Genomic DNA, 15,030 nt, shown 5'->3' with positions numbered 1-15,030 from the left:
AAGTCAAGACCAAAATTTTCAGCTGTGGGCAGCTTCTCTGTGCGGCCCCTGAATGGCCCACATGCGCCACCGATGCTGACCATCTCCAATCTTATCACTTACGGCATTAGGCAAGTCCTCATGCACCAATTCAAAGCCGCCCGAATGAGCTTCCTACATGACTTGCCACTAATTTCTGGTGTTGCCTAACCCTGGCCGTTACCATTGCTTTACCAGTGCACAACCGAATTCTTGTCAATAAATTGGTCCTGTTCTGTAAAGTTGCAAATGCCACGCATTACTTACTGTTGCTAATACGGCATTCCTCTGCCGCCTCTGTGGCCTCTGTGGCCGCTCTGGCCTCTCTGTTGGCCTCGCCAGTTACCACCTCCTCCATTGTTACCGCCGTCTCTATGGCTGTTCCCTCTGTGATTGGCTCTCCCTCCGTGGCCTCCTCTCCCTCTGCCATTACCATTTCCATGCGCATCACCGCCCAAGCCGTTGTCGAAAGAACGACCGCCTCTCCCTCCAGAAGCGTGACCACCAGAATGCTGCTGACCGCCAAAGCCACCGTTAAACGACCTTCCACCTCTCCTGTCAGAAGAGTGACCACCACGATTCTGTTGGCCACCAAACCCGCCGTTGTACGACTCACCTCCTCTTCCTCCAGAAGAGTGTCCACCACGGGGCTGCCAACCACCTCCTCTCTGGCCACCGCCACCTCTCCCTCTTTGCCCTCTCTGCCCTCTTCCCCGACCGAACCCCCTCGAAGGAGGAGCCTGCTCCTCGCTCTCGTCCTCGTCACCCTCGTAATCATCCTCATCATCTCCCTCTTCCCCAGATTCACTGAACTCATTCTGCTTCCCATCCAACACCCTCTGCAAAGCCGCCATAACCTGTTCCCTCGTCATCAACACCCCATCCACATCCATACGATCGCCTTGCTGCCATCCCTGCTGCTCCTGCGCCTGGACCGGCCTCTGCACCTCATACCCACCAATCCTCCCCGTCACCGCGTACCCACCAGTAGCACTCGGCGCCCCAAAGGCGCCCGGCCCGCCGGTGCCGTACCGCGCCTTCTTGAGAAGCGGCGGGGGAGTAGTGATCTCCACCTCCCCGTTCGCCAGGTCGTCCGCACACCCCGTCATCCACTCCCTCTTCCTCTTCCTCGTCTTCGGCGCCCGCGCCCGCAGCTCCTTTGCGATTTCGTCCAGTATGTCGGCCGCCGCGGATGAGTCGTGCTGTTGCTTGTCGTATTGTAGCTGCTCCGCGCTGTTGTTGCAGCGCTCGCAGTCGTACGGGCACGACAGATTATCGCCGACGGCTGCGGCGGCGGCGGCGGCTTCGTTGGCCTGTCGCTGCTCGACTTCGGCGTGGTGTTGCTGGATGGCTGCCAGGGATGCGCTGTAGACGAGCGTGAAGGTTTGGGTGGAGTCGACGACGCCGGTCTGGTCTGTCGTCAACGACGGGGAAGGCGATGAGACGGGCGAGGGACTGTCGCCGGAGGTGTCAAAAGAGTCTGACATGGCGGTGTCTGTGTCTGCCTCCTGCTCGCTGGAGAGCATCGCATTGGTGCCGATAGGGCTCCGGGAGAGGCGTGGGACAGTGAGGGTGTCGGGGGTGTGATCCGGGTCTGTGCCGGGGGAGGGAGGTGTATCCGCTGCATAGATCCAGTAGCTGACAAGCTGGATGGAAGTGACGGGGCTGTCGGCGGGAAAGTGGACGACGGGACGGGTGATGCTGGCATTTTTCTCCTCCTCATCTTCGTCCTCGACGAAAGGACATAGGCGGTTCTGCCTATCGGCGAAGAACTGGGAGGAAGCGGTGGGCTGTCGTAGGATTCCACCGGGGATCCTGGATTGTGTGAATTCTGATGTTGAAGCCATGCCGGATGACTGATGCTGCAAGTGAACGTATAAAACGAAGAACTAACTGCAGAAAATACAACAAGAAAGTAAGTGAGCAGAAACAGGCTCTGCGCGATATGGGGTAGGATCGCAGGTATTATACTATCGGCCTTTGTCCGTGAATGTCAATGGCTTTTACAGATAAGGCGAGGATAAAGGAGAATTGGGCTAAATATAGCTTCTTTGTAGAGTGGCCACGGTGATGTAAGGTTAACAATAGCAACAATGGCATTTTATCGCCTCTCCAAGCTCATTGTCTGGCAGCACCGATGACTGCCAACTGGGATCAGTCATCTCGGGGGCTTCCCCAAGATTTAGGAGCATACACAGAACAGCTGTTATAGTCTTTATGGTAGCAAAGATAGCCATTTTGTTCTCGGAAATATATTCCTCGCTATAAAATCTTCATATTATAGTAATCACTGTCTGACTTGAGAGTATTTGGCGCAGTCAAGATTGTAAACGTGCTCGAATGGGTTAGTGTGTATGGATTCCAAGAAATGCGGCACGCTTCACATCTTTACAGACCATAGTGACAAAAAAATGGGCCTGAGGTATTCAAATCTCAGTGCAAATGAGATTGAAACTTACAATCGCTATATGAATTTCCGCCAGTGAACCTATATCTCATCTAAGGGTCTTCGGGCCTATGGTGCGGGGTCTGGGTCAACATGGTGATAGAAGTCCCATGCCATTCTCCACCATTGGGATCAAGGGGGAAAATTTCCCGAAAGGGGCTTTGCAGGGGTCATTAAAATCTCGGAGTCTCTCGGCTTCGGGGTACTGATGACACTTGACTTTTTGCCCGTTTTGTTCTTGTTTTGTTTCTCTCTTTTTTCGCCATTGCGATGAGTGTACGAAGATAAACCCCGTTTAAACGTAACGCTCTCTTTTCACTCACACCGTTTCGTACAGAGATGGCATTATAATAGATGTATTATCTTTCATTATTAAGCCTTCGGTTGGCTGATATTATATATGGCTTGATGAATATGTATGATAGAAGCAAGCTCATGGCTCTGCTACTGGTGCTACTTCTCTCACTGAATGGCAGCGCTCGTGAACTTGAAACCACATTCCTCCTCTCCAACTTACCCAAAACGCCAAGGAAACGTATGCATAATTATACTATACCGTAAGGCAAAGATTCATCATAACCTCATCAAGCAAGCGGACTTACCTCGTCTCGATAACTTACCTTCTTGCACTGCTCTCACAACTCATCATCATCATCGACACCAGCAAGGGTCTCGTGGAGCGCCCAGTCCTCTACATCCATCGGGCCAGGATTCAACGGAATGAATACACACGGATTCCGCCAAGGGCCGGTGAACCACACGGGCTGTTGGGTGAGGGCATCGACCATGATGAGATCGCCGTCCAAGTCCTTCGGCCAGTTGAGGCTGTCATAGTAGCAGCGGCGGTCGAGCGCCTTTTTGAAATTCCGCTCCGCGAAGCCGTTGCACCGGATGGCGGTGTTGAAGGGGTAGTCGGCGGGGTTGAACGGGCGGGGTTGGCGGGTGTTGGCCGCTTGCCTATGACGTTGTTCGATGTTGTTCAGCACCCTGGTGCTTTCGCCTCGCCAGGAGTTGTTGACAGGGTCGCCTCTGTCGTCCCCGCAGTTGTTGGAGCAACCTGAGTGGGGATCGGAACTCGTCGAATTGTCGTCACTGTTGTTCCGACGCTGGTTGTTTTGCCGCTGGTTGTTTTGCCGCTGGTTGATGTTGCTCTGGTTTCCGTTTCCGTGTTGGTTGGCCCTGTTGCCATTTCGGTTGTTATTGTTGTTGTAGTTGCCATTTCCTCTCTGCTGGGCGTTGTTTCCTTGATAGTTTCCGTTGTTATAACCATTCCCCTCATTGTTTTGGTAATTTCTGTTGTTATTACCATTCATTCTCTGATGAGCGTTGTTACCTTGATAGTTTCCGTTGTTGTTACCATTCCAGTCATTGTTCTGGTAATTTCTGTTGTTGTTACCATTCACTCTGTGCTGAGCGTTGTTACGCTGGTGGTTTCTGTTGTTGTTGCCATTGCGTCCCTGCTGATGGTTGTTACCTTGGTGGTTTCCGTTGTAGTTGCCATTCCCTCTCTGCTGATTGTTGTTCGATCCGCGGTTTTGGTTGTTGTGGTTGTTGTTACCATTACCTCCATGCTGATTGTGGTTCCTGCCATTGTTTTGGTTGTGGTTGTTACCATTACCGTTGTTTTGCCAGTTACCTTGATCTTGGTGACCATGGGGATTTTGCGGGGCCTGCCCGTTCCCATTCTGGTTACGGTTGCGTCTAGCCATACCGAACGAAATGTGCTCGGATGAAAGTGAAAAAAGGAACGAGTGAAAAGAAGGTGAAACAACGTATGTGCAAAGGACCCAGGACGCATTGGGAGCGAGGGTCGGCGAGCAGATACTTATATGCGTCCATTGTTGCCGTCAAACAATGACATTCAGTGAAGAGACAAAGGTGGACAAGAATTGACAAAGACCCAAAATAGCCACCGAGTGGACAAGGGCGTCGAACAGTGTGTCTGTTCAGAGCGGATGAAACATTTCCCACACCTGCGGCAGCGGGAGAAGACATGTAGAGCACTCTTTCCCGTTGCGGCTAGCGTCAGCAGCAGGCAGTCTCTCCGATCCGACCCGATGCTGCATACAGTTTCGACACTTGTTTCACTGCCCGAAAGACCGGTCACGGTAGCGCAAGCCACGCGTTGCAACCGATGATCTGGCTCGAACCAGAGCAAAAACGGTTGACGGTCCCCTGCAGCGCCTTTTTTCTTAGCCCGCATCTCGGACACTATCCGCCGGCGCCGCAGCTCTCTCCCCGAGCATGAAAGTCGATGGCCAAAGCGGCGGGAAGCTGCGAGGAGCCAAGGCCAGGGCTCGCATCAGCACGACAGTTGGGCCAACTTGCCTGATGCGGCATGGCGGCGACTGACTCGCGAAAAAGGACCTCGGCACGTCGAGCTTCCCCCACAGTGGCTTCCCCGCGGGGTTTCAGCTCCACAACCGACATCCTCCCTCGGACCAGACGACAATTGTTCACTCATCGTCCCCAGTGACTTCCATATTTACGCCCGTAATTCCTTTATTGACTGTCCCAATCCAGCTTCCTATCCCGTTGGCTCGACCCATCTACCTACGACAACACCTCCCTAGCGCACAACGTCCCCGTGCCGGCTTTCCGTTCCCTCACCTCCCCCCAGCTAGCTAGCGCAGGGGTCAGAATAAACTGCACCCCTCGCAGCTCGTCAACCCCGCGAGGGCCGTGCCGCCGCTTCCGCTCCGCCCCGCTCCACCCCTCTCATCCAACCACCACCACCACAGTCAAACAAAAAGGAAAAAGAACAAGACACAGCAAAAATGACAACCACCTTCCCCACCTTCCCCACCCCCTTCGCGGAGCCGCCCTACCTCGCCGGCCTCCCCTCGCCCTACCACACGCCGTCGCACCTCAAATGGCAACGCGACATCCGCGCCTTCATCGAGGAGAATCTGCTCCAGCACGCCTACGAGTGGGACGCTCAGGAGACGGTGCCGCCGCACGTCTTCGACAAGTTCGCCGAAGCCAACATGCTGGTGCCGAACCTGCCCGCGCCGTTGCCGGTGGAGTGGCTGAAGGAGCTGGGGAGGGGCGAGCTGTTGGGCGGGCTGAAGGTGGAGGATTTTGATTATTTGCACGGGGCGATTTATTGCGATGAGGTGCGTGACGAATGCTCAGGTTCCCCTTCTGTTTTGTCCCCCCCTTCGGTCATCTGATTGCCACTTTCTCTCCATCGAGCTGGGCTTGGAGCTTGGAAGTGATCCGCGAGAGAGAGAAGAATCTGTTTTGGAAACGTGGTTGACTGAGACTCCCTCCTAACAGATGGCCCGCGCCGGCATCGCCGGCCCCTCGGCCTCGCTCACCGTCGGCATGGCCTTCGGCGTGCCGCCCATCATCAAGTACGGCTCGCCCGCGCTGCAGCGGCGCTTCCTGCCCGCGCTCCTCACGGGCGCCGCGCGCGCCTGCATCGCCATCACCGAGCCCGACGCCGGCAGCGACGTCGCCAACATCGCCACCACCGCGACCAAGACCGCCGACGGCAAGCATTACGTCGTCAACGGCGCCAAGAAGTGGATCACCAACGGCATCTGGAGCGACTACGCGGCCATGGCGGTGAGGACGGGTGGCGAGGGGTCCGGGGCGGGTGGGTTGAGCATGTTGGTCGTGCCGCTGAAGGGGTGGAAGGGGGTGAGCATGCGAAGGTTGAAGGTGGCCGGGCAGGTTAGTGCGGGCACGACGTTTATCGAGTTGGACGATGTGGAGGTGCCGGTGGAAAATCTGATTGGGGAGGAGGGCGCGGGGATGAAGTATATCAGTAAGTCTCCCATTTCCCATCAAACCGCCTGTATCTGTGTCATCTCAAGAGTCTTGGGGATGTCGGATCCTTGCGTATGCCAACAAAACCCCACACAGTGACCAACTTCAACCACGAACGCCTCACCATCGCCATCGGCACCACGCGCTCCGCCCGCGTCGCCATCGCGTCCGCAACCGCCTACGTCATGCGCCGCGAGGCCTTCGGCAAGCCGCTCATCGACCAGCCCGTCGTGCGCCACCGCCTGGCCAAGGCCGGCGCCGAGCTCGAGAGCCTGCAGGCCTGGGTCGACCAGTTCGTCTACCAGATGACCCGGCTCTCCAAGGAGGACGCCGACGTCCAGCTGGGCGGGCTGACGGCGCTGGCCAAGGCGCGCGCCGGCATGGTCTTCGACGAGTGCGCGCGCTGTGCCGTGCTGCTGTTTGGCGGGAACGGCTACACGAGGACGGGGCAGGGCGAGATTGCCGAGAGGCTGTACAGGGAGGTGCCGGGACAGAGGTATGTGTTGTGTTCTTTGTTGTCATGGGGGTTGTGTGGCGGTGCGAACTGGGATGCAGGCGGCGACATCACCATGCCCTCATTATGGACCCTTTCCCCTCAGTTCATCATCATCACCATGTGCTGTTTTCTTGTTGGAAACAACTGGCTAATCTGCAAACCAGGATCCCCGGAGGATCGGAAGACGTGCTGCTCGATCTGGCCATACGGCAGCTGGTCAAGAACTACAGGAACAAAACAAAGGCTCTGGAGCGGCCGAGCGGATCGTCGAAGCTCTAGGTCTGCGATCATTAATCTACGTCTTTTTTTCATCATAGGCCACTTGTAGGGATGTGAGCAGCTGCGGAGTTAAGAGGAGGTAAGTTCGCATAATCGACAAGTGGAGCCATATCGAAGGCAGAATCGTAAGCCGTTTTCCGCCGCCGTTGGGTTTTCTTCGCAGGTTCCACGGCGTGTGCTGCGGTGCGACATTGCTGAGCTGTTGAAAGCTTGTTCGAAATCTTCCTTCAACCCTCTTCCCTATGCCCGCCCCGTTGCTCCGGCCTCCCGCCTCATGCACTTTTATGCGCTTGGCGCGGGTTTGATTGCACTTGTCGATCCTCCGTCAGCAATCAAAGAGGGCAGGGCAAGCTGCAAAATGTGGGGGAAGGCTTGGTTTTCGAGCAGCGAAAGAGACAGAAAAAAACCCACTGCCCGCCAACTACGAGCGAGTTATTTCCGCGATCGTCGTTGCACTACTCTTATGCGGTTGCAAATAATACAAGCAGTTCGGCCTCTCGCCTTAAGGTTCCGCTTTCCTGCTTACCTAGGTTGCTTTCTCTGCGCTACGCCGCACCGGCCCCGCGCTCTGCCCTGCTCAAGCAAACGCGAGCGAAGGAGATTGAGAGAAGCCACGTTCGGGCAAGTACCGTGTTTTAATTCCGCGCGCTTTCCCCCCCACCTCCAGACCCCCCACAGGCACACGCACCCCGCATCAATCGTCAGCCTCAGTAACCTCATCGAGGCTAGGCTTGGGCATGGGCGATGGGGATGCGCCTGAAGGGTACGGTTATCCGGAGCTAAGGAGAGAGAAGAAAAACTTGCAGGCGGGAAGAAAAAGAGCAGATGCACGAGCGGTGCCGCGATCGGTGGGTGTGACTTCTGTCCGTTATGAAACGGCGTCCCAACGGCCTAAGGATCGTGCAAGTGCGCGAAGCGTTGCCTCTTGCATGGATCGAGATCTTTGGTGCAATTTCGCGGGTTGCCTGGCGTCTGGCGGTGACTGCAGGTGCGTTGATGGAAATAGCAATGCCAATTTAACCACGCGACACGTCACAGCCTGGAGACGACCGAAGGAATCAAAGGAAAACGACAAAGCCATCGTGGGGATTGTGGAGAACGTGGCTGGCGGTCCTGAGGAAAACGTGACTCAGAAAAAGGTGCGTGCTGTGCTCTGGCCAGCGGTGATGACGGGCCAAAACTTGAAGTTGGAATTAGCGCCGAGTGGTGAAGATCGTGATGGCGCCCCGGCTTGGTCTCGTGCGGTGACTTTACACGACGCCAAGTGTTTTCTTCCCCGCGGGGTCTCCGCCAATACGGAGCCTGAAGGAACAAAGCGACTGGCTCAGGGAGCACGAGAACCGCCTCCCTCTCTCCCCCACCGCGTGCCGCCTTGTCCGGGGTTGCCGATGACGGCGAGGACTGAGGCCGCGGGATCTTGGAAATATATGGCAAACTGGAAAAGACGACAGACGAGAGCCTATACCTACCTTTCCCCCCTGCTGTTGCTGCATGTAGCCCGCCGCTATCGGACCTACATCTAGGCCCGTTCGATCAATAATCGAGCAACGAAGAGTACGAGCGTCCTGTGGTGTGTCAGATAATTCTCTCCAGGTCTCGTCGTCAGACATCTCGTTGGTCAGCGTCGAGCGGTCCCATCCCTTCTTGCGCATTTGCGTTCGCGCCGCGCCCCCTCTACCTCTGGGTTGACTGGGGGCTTGGGCTCAGCCGCCGCCATCGACATCCGCATCAGGCGCTGGGGCATTCTGGCTGCAAAGAGCATCGTGCCCCGCGGTTCCCTTTTATTTGCGCACCTGCATGGTAGGCTCGGCATGCGCCGGCCTATCCCGAGCCTATCCGCGCAACCGATGCGAGTCACCCGCTGGCCAGGGCCCCAGGCGCGGCTGAGTGCGGGTGATTTGATTACACAGCGTCGCAGGGCCATGTCGCGGCGGCTGGTGGTGCAGAAGTGGGCGATGGGCGATATATGGAGAATCGGAATGGGACCCACTGCGGCTTTTTGCTGCGCGGCGCTGCGGGGGTACGAGACCGGGGGGTGCGGGATCGAAAGGGAAGCAGACGAGAGAAAGGTGCGGTGGACCAGGTGGCAGTAGCAGCGGAGGGCCGAGCCAACGACGAAGTGTTAAGTCTCGCTGACCGGAATGCTGATGGCGGTTGGCGGACCAGGAGCCCCGACGATGACGGAGCCGGTGGAGGCGGCGGGAAGGCGGACGCTCGAGTCCATCGTGATCCACACACCCATAGCACAACCCACTTCGGACCGCATCCGCTTCCAGGGGGCAGTCCCACAAGTCGTTGATATCATATCAGAGCCTCGCAAAGACGTGCAGCCTGGCCGCTGCCACTTCAGCAACAGGAAGGCCGCTCGGGGCTGCATGACCAGCTGCTGCACCATGCACTGCGACCCTCTTGCTCTGTTATCTGTGCTCACCAGCGGCCACATGTACGGTGAACGCCTGGCCCAGCGGAGCGCGCTAGGAGCAGCGACGAAGCAGCACTCACCACCGAATGGCGGCCAGCGCAATTGAGTGCTTGCCTGAATCCCGAGCCTTCTCCGTGCACGACAGCGAAGCAGGCACCATGCGAGAGGCAGCACGCCGACGATCCCCATGCGTGGCGTCGTGGGGATCGGCCGCTTGCCGCGCCCCACAGGGTTTGCCTTGGGCGCGCAGCCTTTTCCTCGTCATCGCAGTGCTGACATTCGCCGTGCCGCCGTTCGTCGGACGGCCGCCGTATCTGTGCGCGCGAGCGAAGTGCGAGGGCCGGGCCCGGGGTTGCGGTTGTGGTGACGGAGGCGTGGCGGCGGCTGCAGCGATGGCAGCGATGTCGGCGGACTCTGCTCCTGGACGGTGTGGTTTGCGCGTGGTGGCGGAGGGAGCGCAGGGCAGGCCGCCGCCCGCCCGGGCAGATGCTTGCGAGGTGCATGGAGCGCGTTTCGCTGGACGCTGACCGGCGCTCAGATGCCCGCGAGCATCCGCTAGCATGGGCCGGTGCGGGCTAGCTGGGCGACCGTCCCCGTCTGCCACGCGCGCCCTTCCAGAAGAACGGGCAGGCCTTCTTCGATCGGCGCCGTAGTCTCGACCAAGGGGCTCTGCTGGGCGGAACCATGGGCGCAGCGCGGGCTTGGGGCGCTTGGCTCCAGTGGGCGGCATGTGAAAGGCGCTGACATGCTGGGGCTCGGCCGTAGCGCGGGCTGTCAAAAGCGCGCAGCTCAAGGGGTCACGAGCGTGGAGCTGGTGGGGCGGACTGTCTCATCTCAAAAAGGCGTCGCGAATCTCACATGCTGGGCCAAGCCTTGCGCAGGTGCGCGGTGTGGGAGACGTCAGGCAGATCCAGGCCGCCCTGTGCTAGCTAAGGTAAGCATGACGTTGGCCGGGCGTGTGACACGGCAGCGGTGTCCTGTGCCGGCCGCCATGCAGCAAGCAGCGCGATTGCTGCCAATTACTCGCTCGCAGCCCCGCCGCCTGCCAAACGGCGCAGTGCATCCGAGTGTGCCCGAGCTGCACTGCCCGGACGGGCATGGTGCCGCCGTGGAGAATCCGGGGTCGCTCCACACCCGCTGAGTAGGGAAAGGGACGCGTGAATTCATCGTCGCCGGCCCAAGTGCCTTAGCCCGCATACAAAGTCTCCACGATCCCCCTTCCCGCATCCGGCCCTGCGATCTGGCCCCCTTCCGCTTGCTGAGTGTTGCTGTCCGCCGCGCACGAGACCCTGGCCGCGCCCCTCATATTAGCCCTCTCCCCTCCGCCCATCCGACCGTCCCATTGCCACGCCCACAGCCGTTGCAGACGCCCGCCGACCTCACCGTCGCTCCCGCCCGCCCACCATGTCGGCCTCTCCCGCGTCGAACACGGACACCGGCGAGCTGCTCGCCCCGCCGCCGCCGCCCGCCCAGCCGCAACAGCAACAGAACTCGGCGCCGACTGCCCAGCAGACATCCCAGCAGCAGGCCGCTGCCAAGCGGAAGGCTTCCGCTGCCGGCATGGACAACCACGGCACCGGCCGCAGCGTCAAGAGGAGGGCATCCAAGGCGTGCCAGTGCTGCCGCGCGCGCAAGGTGCGGTGCAACGTCACCGAGCACGGCGCGCCCTGCACCAACTGCCGGCTCGACGAGGTCGAGTGCATCGTGTCCGAGTCTCGCAGGAAAAAGTCAGTACCGCCCTGGGACCGGTGACGGCCAAAGCGTCCGCCAGCCGGATGAGTTCTATGCTTCCATCTGTTATTTTCTTTTCCCTTCCCCTGTGCGCCATCGAGATGGAGAAAACCGGGGCGCGGGGCTAGGGCCCCTGCGTCTTCACCGCTGCCGGCCAATGAGCGCCCGTGCAGTGTGGTTCTCTCGTTGCGCGTTCGCCGGCGTTGGCGAAGGTGCACGGCGACTCCACTGTCTGCCGAAACACCCTCGTCTGCCGGCCAAGTCTCGGAGCAATGCCCGCTTGCAACCAATCGACGCGCCCAACAACACGCATGCTGACGCAAGGTCCAACCTGCAGGAAATGGTCTAGAGACGATGATGCCTCCAAGAGCACCAATGACGCCGATGTCGCAAGCGCCGCCAACGGCTCCGGCAAGCGCAGGCTTGCCTCACGCGATGCTCTCGACGGCCTGTCGTCCCTCAAGAATGGCGCCTCCAATAGCGTCGACCTGTCTATGGACGAGCACGTGCCGCACTCGATATGTTTGTGCACCCGTGGCTGCGAGACCTTCAGCCGCAAATGCTAACGAGTCATTCCTGCAGACGCATCACATGGCCAGCGTCTCAACTACAGCTTCTCCGAGCTGAACCGTCGCATGTCCACGACTTCCTCCACCGGAACCGGATTCCCGATTCTGGGCTACAGCCCTGTCTCTACCGATGCGAAACTGCAACAGCCGTTCTTCCCGAACATCGCGCCGAAGACCAATTCCGGGTTCAGCCTTCCTGCCTACATCAAGCCACTGCCACCGCGGATAGGGCAGGATGAGATCGCCTATCTCCAGAAGAAGGGCGCATTGACGATCCCCGCATTGGATCTGAAGACCGAGCTCCTCCGTGCCTATGTCGAGTTTGTGCATCCCTACATGCCATTGTTGGACCTGCATGAATTCCTACGCATCATCGATTGTCAAGATGGTAGCCAGGGCAAGATGAGCCTGATCCTGTTCCAGGCCGTGATGTTTGCGGGCTCTGCATTTGCGGACTTCAAGTACCTTCGTAAGGCTGGTTACTCGAATCGCAAGGAGGCGCGCAAAGACTTCTTTCAGAAGACAAGGGTGAGTCAAGCAAGAAAAGTCGCAGATGACTGCTTGAGACACGTTACCGGACTACCAGTCCCCTGAACGATCAGCATGATTCCGCACCCTCTACAGTTGTTAACCAATCTTTGCAGCTTTTGTACGACTTCGACTATGAGCAAGACCGCGTGTCTCTAGTACAGGCGCTTCTGCTCCTCACATACTACTATGAGACTCCCGACGACCAAAAAGATACCTGGCACTGGATGGGTGTCGCTACCTCGGTCGCGCACACAATAGGCCTGCACCGCAACCCCGACAAGGCGAACATGGATCCCAAGCGGGTGAAGCTTTGGAAGCGGATCTGGTGGTCGACATACATGCGTGATCGTCTCATCGCTCTCGGTATGCGGAGACCGACAAGGATAAAAGATGAGGATTACGACGTACCGCTGTTGACGCTCGACGACTTTGAAATCGCCGCCGTGCCAGACAGTATATCCTGCATTCCCGCCGACTGCGTTGTTGCACGCGACGTCGCGCTGCAGCGCCAGTTGGCCATTTGCTGCATCCAAAAGGCCAAACTGTGCCTTTGCATCAGTCACGTGCTCTCGAAGCAGTACTGCGTTTTGAACAATAACCAAGGCCTTCTCAACGACCGCACCACCATGATGTTATTGCCCAAGAAGCTTGACCCCCAAAAGTCGGACGTCAAGCACTGTGATGCGGAATTGAAGAAGTGGAAGGAGGAGCTGCCAGAGGAGGCGAAGTACGAGGAGGCCTCGAGCGGGAACAGGTCCATTGACCTGCACAAATCTCTCCTGCACATGGTCTTCTACACGACTCTTTCCGCACTTCATCGGCCTCAAGTGCTTCCTTCTGGGCCCGTTGATGGCTGTCCCGAGCAGGATGCGAATGGGGTTCTCGAGTCGTCTCGTCGCCACGTCCGTACTGCTGCCACAGCCATCACAGGTATCGCACAGAAGCTGGATTCGCTCGATCTCGTTCGCTTCCTTCCTACCACAGGTGTGACGGTGCTGCTTCCTGCCATCATCATCCACCTATTGGATATCAAGTCGCCGGATGAGGAAACTCGTCGCTCGAGCCTCCGTGGCTTCTGTCAGTGCATGCAGGTCATGGGCAAACTTCGTGACCTGTACGCTGCAGCAGACTACAGCACAGCATTCTTGGAGGCTGCCATCCGCAAGGCGGGCATCTCCATTGCGCCAATCCCTCCACCTCCAGAACAGGCTGCGCCAGCTGCGCCAGTGCAAACCGTTCCCACTAAGCAGCGGAAACCAGAAGCCGCCGGTGTCGACGATCTCATCAATGCTGGTCGCCGCATGGATACAAGCGGGAATGCTGCGCCTTACAACACCATCACCCCACCGCCGGACAGCATGACGGAGGACGGCCTCAACGGGCACTCCGGCCTCCACGATGATAATACCTCGGACGAGGAAGTTGCTCGCCGCCTCGAGACTTTCCTCGCCAGCACCCCACCCGCATCGGATCATCACGCCTCAGACGCCTCGCAACCGGACGTCGAAGTCGCCAATCACCACCATCACGCGCACCACGACGCCTGCGGCAACGAGCACAGCCATCTGGACGGCGTCGACATCTCGGGGACCACGGACAGCAACCAGATCTTCCCCTGGCCGAACTTCACTCTCGACGAGGGTAGTGGTGGTGATGTCAACTCGTTCTGCGGCAAGATCGATGGCCTCACCGGCTTCGAGAGCGGCGCCGCGGGCGCGGGCGCGACATTAGAAGACGGTGGTCTGGCGGTCGATTTTGACGCGCTGATGAATACGGATGCGATGGGCGACGCTTGCGCGAGCTTCTCGTTCAACGACTTCGGCACGAATGACGATGGCGAGAATGGGAATGGGATGGGCGGATTTGGTGGAGATTCGCTGGATGTGGGTGTTTCGAGTGTGGATTGGATGAAGGGCATGGCGTGAGCGAGTGGAAGTTTGGTTCTCTTTCGCTGTGGAAATATTTCGAAAGTTTTATTGGTGTTTTCTTGGGGAGCCGGTGTCACGGACAAATGGGAATCTGGGTACTGAGGAAAACGGCAGCGGCGAACTTGGGGGTTGGTTGGACCTTTTTCATGACTGAAGACCGGAGCGGTTTTGCTCCTTTTTGTTTGACCTTTCCCTTTTTCGCGTTCTTGGTTGGAAAAGAGAATGGTGGGATAGAGTCTGGGTGCAGAAGAGGTATCTGGAAAAAGGCACACTTCGCAGTACTACTTTTCTGGTTTTGGGTTGTATATTGTACGGGAGGCTATGACGGTTACGCGCGCTTCATCTCTTGGATATGTCAGTCACGAGCAGAGTCAATGAAATAAGATAAAAATAAAAAGTGCTAGGCTCTTTGATGTGAAACGGATATCCTGGCAACTCTTACCGTCGAATTGGAATCTTGAGGGGATACGGTGGCTGTGTCAGACGTGAATGCAACCCGACACTCATGAACATGCTACAACCCTTGCACTGGTACGAGGTCGGATTGAGTAGTACTACAATAGCGCGGATGGGTAGTTGAAGGCTTCGAAGATGGCCGGAATTACAATACATAAACAATCCCAACAAAAGCTTCTATACCGACCTTGTATAGAAATGATGAGAAGCCAAGAAGAGGTCTCCGGGGCTTTGCCGATCACATCATCGGTTCGTCTCGGCCCCCACGGTGGTTAAGCGCTGGGAGGGTCGCGCAGTTGCCCGGCTAAGCTGCGCCAAGCGACGGCCGTGCCTGCGCCGCAACCGCAACTCTATTGATCCCCACTTTATGTCGCTGCCTT

The 15,030-nt window shown here is 57.9% G+C and overlaps 4 protein-coding genes across 4 annotated transcripts; 2 read left to right on the top strand and 2 right to left on the bottom strand.

Moving 5' to 3' along the window:
• Positions 1 to 277: 277 nt before the first annotated feature.
• Positions 278 to 1,865, bottom strand: SLS55_004558 (uncharacterized protein; the record flags this gene model as incomplete). Its single annotated transcript, XM_066776014.1, has 2 exons — positions 278 to 441; positions 470 to 1,865. 2 exons carry the CDS (start codon positions 1,863 to 1,865, stop codon positions 278 to 280), a joined length of 1,560 nt encoding a protein of 519 aa, XP_066633895.1.
• Positions 1,866 to 3,099: 1,234 nt separating this feature from the next.
• SLS55_004557 (uncharacterized protein) lies at positions 3,100 to 4,034 on the bottom strand (the record flags this gene model as incomplete). Its single annotated transcript, XM_066776013.1, has 2 exons — positions 3,100 to 3,921; positions 4,029 to 4,034. 2 exons carry the CDS (start codon positions 4,032 to 4,034, stop codon positions 3,100 to 3,102), a joined length of 828 nt encoding a protein of 275 aa, XP_066633894.1.
• Positions 4,035 to 5,241: 1,207 nt separating this feature from the next.
• On the top strand, positions 5,242 to 7,013 carry SLS55_004556 (uncharacterized protein; the record flags this gene model as incomplete). The annotated part of the gene is made up of 4 exons (XM_066776012.1): positions 5,242 to 5,580; positions 5,744 to 6,236; positions 6,335 to 6,734; positions 6,899 to 7,013. 4 exons carry the CDS (start codon positions 5,242 to 5,244, stop codon positions 7,011 to 7,013), a joined length of 1,347 nt encoding a protein of 448 aa, XP_066633893.1.
• Positions 7,014 to 11,477: 4,464 nt separating this feature from the next.
• SLS55_004555 (uncharacterized protein) lies at positions 11,478 to 14,191 on the top strand (the record flags this gene model as incomplete). Its single annotated transcript, XM_066776011.1, has 3 exons — positions 11,478 to 11,688; positions 11,749 to 12,263; positions 12,380 to 14,191. The coding sequence occupies 3 exons, from the start codon at positions 11,478 to 11,480 to the stop codon at positions 14,189 to 14,191; spliced, it is 2,538 nt and encodes an 845-aa protein (XP_066633892.1).
• Positions 14,192 to 15,030: the final 839 nt, after the last annotated feature.

This window comes from Diplodia seriata, assembly GCF_021436955.1.
Source record: "Diplodia seriata strain FDS-637 chromosome Unknown scaffold_4, whole genome shotgun sequence".
NCBI classification, from domain to species: domain Eukaryota; kingdom Fungi; phylum Ascomycota; class Dothideomycetes; order Botryosphaeriales; family Botryosphaeriaceae; genus Diplodia; species Diplodia seriata.
The sequence above is the reverse complement of the archived record's forward strand: the minus strand, read 5'-3'. Positions and strand labels throughout refer to the sequence as shown.